General features: G+C 43.0%; 1 protein-coding gene across 1 annotated transcript; it reads left to right on the forward strand.

The window, feature by feature from the left end:
• Positions 1 to 2,309: 2,309 nt before the first annotated feature.
• Positions 2,310 to 8,146, forward strand: LOC149202917 (uncharacterized). The gene is made up of 2 exons (XM_089401726.1): positions 2,310 to 3,740; positions 3,923 to 8,146. Exons 1-2 carry the CDS (start codon positions 2,310 to 2,312, stop codon positions 8,144 to 8,146), a joined length of 5,655 nt encoding a protein of 1,884 aa, XP_089257852.1.
• Positions 8,147 to 10,534: the final 2,388 nt, after the last annotated feature.

Genomic DNA, 10,534 nt, shown 5'->3' on the forward strand with positions numbered 1-10,534 from the left:
ACAATTAGTAAAAAACTAAAACCAAAGGAGAAACCTTAGGAGGATGGAAAGGGCAGCACTAGGAAGAAAGGGGAAACCTTGAAAACTAAAAAGGGGGGGGGGAGGGGGAACAGGAGGGTAATACTAAGAATGAAGGGCAGGGATCCAACAACTACTGATCTTCCAGCTATCATCTCTATTGAGATTATTAGTCCTTTTTTCAATTTCAATCGCCTCCCTGAATTTATGGTGATGGAACTGCACAACCTTGGTAATAAAGACTCTGATTCCTTCATTAATGAGCTTAAGGACATAAATCTTGACCCTGAAGACATCCTCGTCATCTTCGATGTGGTCTCCCTTTACACTTGCATTCCTATAAAGGAGGCCTTGGAAGTGATCTATCTCCTAACAGATCCTGATACCACTTGGCTGCTTGAGATTTGTCTCACTTATACTTTTTTTTGTTTCGAGGGTGAATTCTTTGAGCAGACCTATGGTGTTGCCATGGGCTCACCCCTTTCCCCTATTGTTGCAAATATTTTTATGGAGGATTTCAAAGCCAAAGCTTTAGCCTTGGCCCGTCTCCTTCCCAAGCTATGGAAAATATATGTGGATGACACTAATATCATCTGGTCCCATGGCCAAGAGGAGTTGGATCTCTTCTTCAATCACCTCAATTGTTAATCTTTTGCCATTAAGTTCACCATGGAAAAAGAAGTCAATCACTGCCTCCCCTTCCTGGATATTCTTATTTCAAAAAACCTGGATGGTTCCCTCTCCCACTTAGTGTTCTGGAAGAAAGCACATACTGAGTAGTATCTTCATGCCGATTCCCATCATTTCCCCGTTCAAAAATTGGCTGTTCTTAACACCCTGGCTACTTGTGCCCTTAGGATTTTTGATAGTAAGAGCTTCGATAAAGAGAAATCCCATCTCCTTAATTTCTTTGTGGAGAATGGCTATAGTAGGCGCTTAGGTCAGAAGGCTTTCCTTAAATCATCTAAAAATTCTTTTATTAAAAAGGTACCTAAAGAACGCCTGCTAGGTGTCCATCTTCACTATGTCCAAGGAACCACGGACAAGATTGCTCAGATCCTTAAGAAGTATAATATTCCCTCAACCTTTAGGCCCCTCAATACCATTCGTAAATCCCTCCATTCAGTGAAATATCCCATTGACCCTAAGGACATGAATGGCGTCTACTTGATCCCTTATTCTTGTGGGACCTTCTATATCGGGGAAATAGGGTGCTCTATCCATCAAATGATCAGCGAACATGCAGCCGACCTAAGACATGGGAGAACCAAGTCTTTAGCATTAGCGGAGCATGTGGAAAAGACCAAGCATCATGCATGTATTGAGGAGGCCAAGGTTATTACCAAGGTTGCGTAGTTCCATCACCGTAAATTCAAGGAGGTGATTGAAATTGAAAAAAGGCCTAACAATCTCAATAGAGATGATGGCTGGAAGATCAGTAGTTGTTGGATCCCTTCCCTTTCTTCTTAGTCTTACCTTCCTTTTCCCCCTTTCCCCCCCACCTTTTTTAGTTTTTGAGGTTTCCCCTTTCTTCCTAGTGTTGCCCTTTCCATCCTTCTAAGGTTTCTCCTTTGGTTTTAGTTTTTTACTAATTGTCCTGTTCTTGTCCTTCTTGTATTTAAAATCTGTCGCTCGTTCTAATTTTTATTACTATTTCCTTATCAAAAATTTCTTGATATTATTTTTTATTAAGCTTCTTCCTTGAACTATGAATAAAATATAAATAAATAAAATTAATTTTAACCAATACTCAATAATAATTTATTAATCCCATTAAATCCTTATAATAAAAAAACCCTCTACTATCCCTAGCAGTTTAAATGATTAAATAAATTAATAAAGAATAAATTGACTTTCTGATTTATAAACCCCCCCCCTCCCCCGCCTTTTTTCCAATGGATTAAATTAAATTAGAACTAAGTAATTCAATATATAAATAAAATTAATATTATAACTTTCTAATATATAATAAAAATAAAAATAAAACCCCTTCACGTATCCCTAGTATTTAATTGATTAAATAAATTAAGAAAGGAATTAAATAATTTAATTTAATAACCTAATGAAAATATTTTAATTAAATAAATATAACATTCTAATATATAATATATTATAGTTAGGAAAATTAGTGAGGAGAGCTCTGGCGTAGGCGGACGGAGCAGTCAGGGAGAAAGGTAGGGTTTTGACAGAGCCTGCAGGCGGCAGACCTGTCGAACCAACTCTCATCAGTACCACCAGAACGACAGGGGGTTGGTGGAAACCCCACTCGAACCGGCCTCATGGTTCCCCCAATGGGGGAGGGCCATGAGCCTCCCCCTTCACCAAATGCGAAGTCGCAACGCGCAGACGACTGGGAAAATCCAAACGGAGAAAGCAATGGACCTGCGAATAATCATCAGCAAATGCATCAAGAATCCGAGACAGAGGTCAGACAGAAAGTAAGTTCCTCCACGTATAAATCTGTAGCTGCAAATAGACCTAAGGTTTTCTTTCCCAGTGAAAGAATCAACGCCCGTATACAATACATGCGGGATCATGCTTTGATTGGCAAGTTCATAGGGATCTGGCCAACAGAGCGCGCTCTAAGAGCTTGGATCGGTGCGGTCTGGCGTCCAAAAGGAGATATATCTCTGCACCTAGGAGCAAAGGGCTTTTTCACTGCTGTCTTTAACTGCCTAGAGGACAGAACCAGAATCCTGGAGGAAGGCCCATATTTCTTCAACTCAGCCGGCCTGTTTCTCAAGGGATGGGTGGAAAGGTTCAACCCAGATAAGGAAGATCTAAGCTATGCGCCAGTGTGGATAAGGCTTTACTCTCTGCCTTTGGAATTTTGGGAGGAAACCTCACTAAAGGAAATAGGAAATGCTATTGGTGAATTTGTTAGGGTAGCAGAGGAGACAAGACTCTGTAAACACACCTCATATGCCCGGCTTTGTGTCTATATGGATCTCAAACAGCCTTTACCAGATTCGGTAAGCTTCTTTCATGAAGATTCAGAATGGGTTCAAGTCATAGATTATGAACAGGTCCCTTTCCGATGCAGGCGATGCCATGACATTGGACATCTTTATCGAGACTGTCCTCTCAACAAAACTCCATCCTCTCCAGATAAACCGAATCCCCAATCCACTGATGGATTCACAAAAGTCGCCAACAGAAGAAGAGGAAACCGAAAGACCAACAACATACCCAAGGCACATCTAAACAATAAGATACCAATGAGCAATCGATTTGAAGCTCTAAACAAATCGGATGTGAGAGGATCGGAAGAAGACCGGGAAACGGAAGAAGATCTCCAGTACCAGCAAGAGGGAGAAACGTCTATGCAAGGAGGACAAAAGAACGCCAGTCAAAAGAACAGAGCGGAGCCAAGTCAAAGCATATCAACGCACATTGAGAAAATGGATACGGAAACCCCCCAGTCAGATGGGAAAGCCTTGATTAGAAATGAAGACATTCCTCAGTCTCCCCAAATCATGGATGAAGATCAAACACCCCTGGACATAGGGGAGCTGGATATCACAGGGCTGGAGGAAGCATGCAGAACAAAGAACTTTGAGCAAATCCCGGAAAAAGAGGTTGACAATCTGGTGGAAGTGCTTGGCAGAGCGCAAAAAAAGTACTCGCTAGGAGTCCAGATCGGGAGTCCTTGGGATGGCAAATTTATCACCAAAGACAGCAAAAAAAGGGGAAGGAAAACTACCCTAGAACGAACAATCCAGGTAGGAGAAATTCTGGTAGAATCAGGGCAATATGCCAAATTGTCAAAGTATTTTGCAAAAAACCCCCACCCTTCTCAATGAAGCTCATATCTTGGAATATTAGAGGGCTTAATAGCCCCAGTAAAGGAAGAATCTTAAAAAACATGTTAAAGCAAGAAAAACCTAGCATCCTCTTTTTGTAGGAGACGAAATGTAGCTCCACAGTACTGGAAAAAATAGCCGCAAAAGCCTGGCCAGGGGGGCTGGTTACAGCAGTAGATGCACAAGGTGCCTCAGGAGGCTTAGCCATTCTATGGGACGCCCGGATCATCACTCTCAGCAATATTCAAGCAAATAAAAACTTTCTTCAAGCCACATTCCATCTCTCAGGTACGAATGCCCATGGATTATTAACAAATGTGTATTTCCCTCAGGAGACAGCTCAGAAAAATCAACTGCTTAATACTCTATCAGACCTCAATAAGGATAGATCTCTCCCACTTTGGATTTCGGGTGGTGATTTTAACATGATTGCCAATATGACAGAAAAAAAAGGAGGCAGAAACAATACAAATGCTGATGACGGCCTTCTAAAGAGTTACATCAATAACAACTGGCTCATGGACATCCCAACGAACAATGGCCTCTTCACATGGACAAACAAAAGAACAGGTATTCATCAAATCGCTTCACGCCTTGATCGCTTTTTAATTTCAGACAATGCTTCCCAAGCAGGTGGAGAATTCACAGCTTCCATCCTCCCGTACTCCGGGTCGGATCATTGGCCTATCGAGCTGCAGTGGAGCAGGCCAGGACAGAATAATAGACGTCCATTCCGCTTTGAGGAATTCTGGTTTGCTCACCCGGAATTCGAACAGATGATCAGAACAACCTGGAAAAATCTCAATATTACTGAAGGCACAAAGATGGCGATATTCCAACAAAAATTAAAAAATCTCAAACAAGCCATCAAAAAATGGAACCATAGAACCTTTGGTAATATATTTGAAGACCAAGCCATCCTTAATACTGAAATGAAGAAAATTCAACAAACTATCATTACTGAGGGTCGTACAGAGGAACTTTCCAGACAGGAGCAAGATATTGAATCAAAAATTCTGGAACGCGCCAAGCAGGAGGAAATTCTATGGAGGCAGAAATCCAGAATACGATGGCTCAAAGAGGGGGAAAAGAACACGAAATTTTTCCACAAGACCACTGTCCAAAGGCGAATGATTAACCAAATCACACATGTTAACAATGAGCAAGGAGAGCGGATCGAAACGCATGAGAGCATAGAGAAAGAATTCACGAGCTATTTCAAAAAAGCCCTTCAAGAGCCCGACATCAACAGAATTCCGGCAATCAACAAAATAGCACAGAACATACCCAAGGTCATAACGGAGGAACACAACAGCCTGCTAATCAAACCTATCACTCCACAGGAAGTAGAAGAAGCGGTGAAGCAAATGAAGGAAGGTAAAGCTCCTGGACCGGATGGCTTTACAGCAAACTTCTTCCACAAATTTTGGGACATGATCAGTACGGAAGTGTGGCAGGTGGTAGAGGAATCAAGAGCTCTCAGATGGATGTATCCGAGACTAAATGCCACATTTATCACTCTAGTCCCTAAAGAAGAACGCTCAAACTCCCCGGACAAATACAGACCTATAGCACTGTGCAACATGATATACAAAATCACTTCAAAGGTCATAGCCAACCGGCTCAAACCGCTCCTTCCTTTCATCATATCTCCGGAACAATCGGGATATGTCGAAGGGCGTCAAATAACAGATGGCATTATACTCACCCATGAGTTGATCCATTCCCTTAAAGTGACCAAGAAACCAGGTATGTTGCTCAAATTGGATCTTTCCAAGGCTTTTGATAGCCTCAGTTGGGTTTACATTCATAAAATTCTAACTGCATTTGGTTTCGCTCCCTCCTGGGTCCGATGGATCTACAGCTTAATATCCTCTGCTTTTTTCTCTGTTCTAATCAATGGTATCCCCTCAGCCACTTTTCGACCTTCAAGAGGAATTAGGCAGGGTGACCCCCTATCACCCTTTCTCTTCATTATCATGGCTGAAGGTTTAGGTAGAAGCATCAAAGCGGCAAAGCTTCATAGAAGATTAAAGGGGCTTGCCTTTCACAACTCTCTGAGTCATACCCATCCGCAATTCATAGATGACAATATGCTATACGCCCATCCCTCTGTCCAAGAAGCTCGCCATATCAAATCTATCCTTAACAACTTCTCTGATGCCTCCGGCGCTCTCATCAATCGAATCAAATCCCAAATTTTTTTCTTCCACACCCCCGCTACCACCCAAAAAGCCATTAAGCGTATTCTAGGCTTCCCTTCAGCTATTCTGCCTTCCAAATACCTTGGAGCCCCGCTGATGAGTTCTGCCCTCAAGCATTCTTCCTGGAAGCATCTCTTAGAAAAGCTTGAAGCTCGTCTGTTCCTCTGGACCAATCGATCCCTGAATATGGCAGGAAGAATAATTCTTACAAAATCGGTGCTACAATCAATGCCTTTATACCTCTTCTCCATCCTCGCTGCCCCCAAATGGGTCCTTAAGGAAATCAGGAACCTTCAAAGGAGATTTTTGTGGGGAGGTTCAGGTCAAAACAGAAAATGGGCTCTTCTCAAATGGGAAAAAGTGTGTCTGCCAAAGTATGCAGGAGGGATAGGCCTCAGAGATCCTGATCACAGTAATCAAGCTATGGGAGCGAAAATCTGGTGGCGTTGGTTGGCTTATCCCAATACTCCCTGGGCTTCTCTCTGGACTGCCAAGTATGCAGGTAACCACCCAATGGAGGAAAGATTGCGCATGACCGAAATATGCTCAGGTTCGGTCATCTGGAATGCCGCAATTCAGCACCGTTCCCTCATACAAAATCACTGCTTTTGGGAAATTAATAATGGCAATACGGCCCGCTTCTGGGAAGACTCATGGCAGCAAATGCCAAAACTCAAGGACATTCTTCAGGATTTGCCAATAAATGAGCGGAGAGCTCTCCAGGAGGCCAAAGTTCACCAATGCTGGATTCCTGACGCTACACAGGAACACCGTCAATGGAAAGACACAACTCTGCTCCTCCCGCATAGTGATGAACCTATCCAGCAGCTACTCAAAACTGAGCTTCAAAAAAGGCAGATAAGAATCTCGGCTGATCCGGATATTCTCAGATGGGGCTATAAAGAAAAAGGAGTTTTTTCCACCAAGGAGGCTTACAGCATAATTACACAGGACCAAACACATAAAGACAGCTTATGGGACAAAGTCTGGCATATATTGAACTGGCCGAAGGTTTCTACCTTCCTCTGGCTTCTATGCCATAACCGCATCCTCACCTGGGATAATCTCAGAAAGAGAAGTTTCTCAGGACCTTCCATTTGCTTTATGTGTCGAAGGGAGGAAGAATCAGCTCTTCATCTAATGCAAAATTGTCCAACTGGAAATACATTATGGGAGAAAATTGCTTTCAGATGTCAAAAAGAAAGAAGGACACACCATGATCTCAAAGGCACCATTAACAAAGGAACTCCTGGCCCATTCCAAAGCCCTATTCTCAATGCATTATGGATACTCCTTCCGGGGCTCCTGATGTGGAATTTATGGAAAGAACGTAATAGGAGGATTTTCAAAGATCAAACAATGCCATTGGAGAAACTTTGGACCCTTTTCCATCAAAATGTTATGGAAACTCTCTCTCTCAAAGATTGGAAATCTGAAGATTTCCCCACTCTTCCTCAGGAAAAAGCGATTTGGGATAATTGGCAAATGAACTTGCATTACCCCCCACCTACTGATACACATCCAGCAAGCAGCAAAAAGGATTCAGGTTCTTGGAACCCACCCCCAGCAGGCATAATTCAACTCAATTTTGACGGCGCTTCTAAAGGTAACCCTGGGCAAGGGGGTTATGGAGGTGTTTTCAGGAACTACAAGGGGCACCCTCTAGGTATCTTCATGGGAACTATAGGCTGGGACACTAACAACTCCGCAGAATTAGAAGGACTTTGGCGAGGTCTCAGAATGGCGCACACCAGAAACTTCTTTCCCCTGATTGTTGAGGGAGATTCGCAGATCCTCATCCGAACAGCCACAAAGCTCCAGAATAGATCGCCTGTTCATAAATTAAGTAGCAGTTGGCGATTGTCCCAGAGGTTGGAATTAATAACTCATTGGCTCTCACAGCATCACGCCATTACCTTCAAGCACACAAGACGCGAAGGAAACAAGATGGCGGATCTCTTAGCCAATCTCGGAGTGGAAGCAAAAGAAATTCACTATGAAGGAACCATTGATAGCCTTCCTTCTAAAGAACAGATCGATAGACTGCAAGCTATGATCAATCAGGAAACATCTCTGATTAAGGATATGCACCCGGATGCGGGTGTCCACACTTGTAATTAAGAGCCCCATGATACAGCCACATGGAGGCAGAAGGAGGAGCCAGCCCATGCGCGTGGAGGGAGGTGGTTATATTAAGTTTTTAAGCTGTAGGACGACAGCATTAACTTCAACACAGAGCCGACGGGACACTGCCTTCAGGCAAACGCAGAAGAGGAGTGGTGAGGCATTTATGCCTGGTATGTGGGCGCAGAGTTCTAAGGAGAGCAGGGGAGGCGCCAAAAGCCTCTCACACGCAGCAATTATGGTCATTCTCCTATTAATTGAGACCAGTAACCGATATCTGGCTCATCGATGGCAGTTTCATAACCTTGGGCATTACAGTGAAGTTGGCTCTCAAGTTTTGGGCAAAATGCCGCGGGATAGAGGCATCCCCAGAAGAGGGGGAAGATCCGGCGTGAGAGTTAGCTCGGAAAGGGCCAGTGTGCAGCCCGTTTCTCCTGTCAACGAAGCGCCCCCTTCTCCTTCTGCCACAGACAATTCTGAGCAGGAATGTTGGCTCCCACAGGGAACTTATCAGTCCTTCTGTTTTCGATTCCCAAGTCGCCTGGTTCACCCAGAGGTAGTGGTGAATTTCTCTGTTTTCATAACGGAGGAGGACCCTAGCTGCATCAATTCGGGTTCCCCCTCCAGAGCTCATGACAGTGATGTTTTCGTCGGGGATATGGAGGGTAAAGTCTACAGAACACGCCGCGATTCTGAGAAGTTTGCTCCGAGTGTACTCGCCCAGCCGGCAGAACATAGGGAGGATTCGGGCAACGATCTGTCCATCCAGGAAATCATGCAATTGCCAGATTTGAATGCTGTGGCAGAAGTCTCAGGCACCCAAGCTCCTCCTGATCCTGAAGACGGGATGGTCATCTGGGTAGATTCTCCTAGCCACGGTGACAGCGTCCAGACGGATTCGACTAGCCAGCATACTTAGTTCACTTCGGTCTGCAATCTTCTGTCTTTTGTCTTAATGTTTTCGTATCTAGTGTCTCTCTCTGATTTCCTCAATTTTCAGGCTCTCTACAGTTACTGCTGCTGGCTTTATGCCATAACAGCCAGCTTTTTTTGCTCTACCCTTTATACTGTAACATGGCACTATCCTGTTAGTTGCCATAGTATCTATGCCAGTAGGAGTCTAGGTTCTATAATTTCAAGAAATCATGTGAAAGAATGGAGTTTTTGGTACCCAGCAAAGGCGGATAGACAGAATAGTCAAGCCTTCTCAGTTCGCGGACTGGCCTAGGCCTCCTTGTAATTTCTTCAGCTCTGTACATACTTTTCTCTTTTTAATATAGAAGTAGCATTTACTTAGAAAAAAAAATATATAATATATTATAAATAGTTATTATTCACTAAAATTAGAATATTATTAGAAGTTTTTACCTTTGACTTATTAACATTATATAATCCAGCCGTTATATAGCTGTTGATGGTCAACCTAGTCAACCTAGCCATTTGGAAGATCTACTCTCGTTATTTATTTTGCAGCCATGATCTGACTCCTCAACTTGTCCTGACGATGAACCACACTAGTTGGTTCGAAATGCATCGACAAACGTTTTCCACATGTGATTTACACCGAAACTCTTCTTATAAATGTTATGGATCAAAAAAGCCTCAATTCAATAACATTAATTCATTTGAGGAGCCTGAACAATAAATGATCCCAATTAAGATGTTATTTTATATTGGTTGATGAAACATGCTTGACTTTGGAGGCAAACTCAACATTTCGGTGCTTTCATGGATTTATTAATTACAATCAATTTTGATTACACCTAATGCTCGAGGGGTGATGCACTCATAGAGTGAGTCCCTTGAAACATTTATAGTGGTTGGACTACAAGTTACCACGATCTATCGTTTCGAATACCCATGGGAATGAAAGCCTTGCAAAAAATCCTAATGTGCATGCCAAGATGAGGAATCAATCATGAACCGAGGGTCCTATGACATGCAACAATTTCTTCCATGATGACTGACAATGTCGATGGGAACACACTCTCAATGGGATGCGAATTAGGTCAAAACTGAGGGGATCACCTTTTCCCATTTAGGGTTTCACCCAAACCTCAAACTGTCCATCATTTGAAAAGCCAAATTGCATGTATGTTTGCTCAGATGGGCTCCAAAATCATGAGACTCTTGACACATTAATAAAGCCATCAACCTTTGAAACCCTAATGCGGTCCTAAGGTGTATGTATGAGATAAAACATGGCGTACGGATGCAATGAATGAAATGTGAGTGGGCACACAAAATGGGGTAGGGTAGGCAAATTCGCAAGGAGAGAAACCAATTGAGGGCCCTATCAAAACCATAAAATCTTGGGGCGAGTGGTGGGGTACCCAAAATTTTGGATATGCCCAAATATTTTGGTGTTGTTGTAGTTGCCACAAC

This window comes from Pinus tabuliformis, chromosome 2_1 (genome assembly GCF_031772625.1).
Source record: "Pinus tabuliformis cultivar Carrire ecotype Pingquan chromosome 2_1, CPIR1, whole genome shotgun sequence".
In the NCBI taxonomy this organism is placed as follows: domain Eukaryota; kingdom Viridiplantae; phylum Streptophyta; class Pinopsida; order Pinales; family Pinaceae; genus Pinus; species Pinus tabuliformis.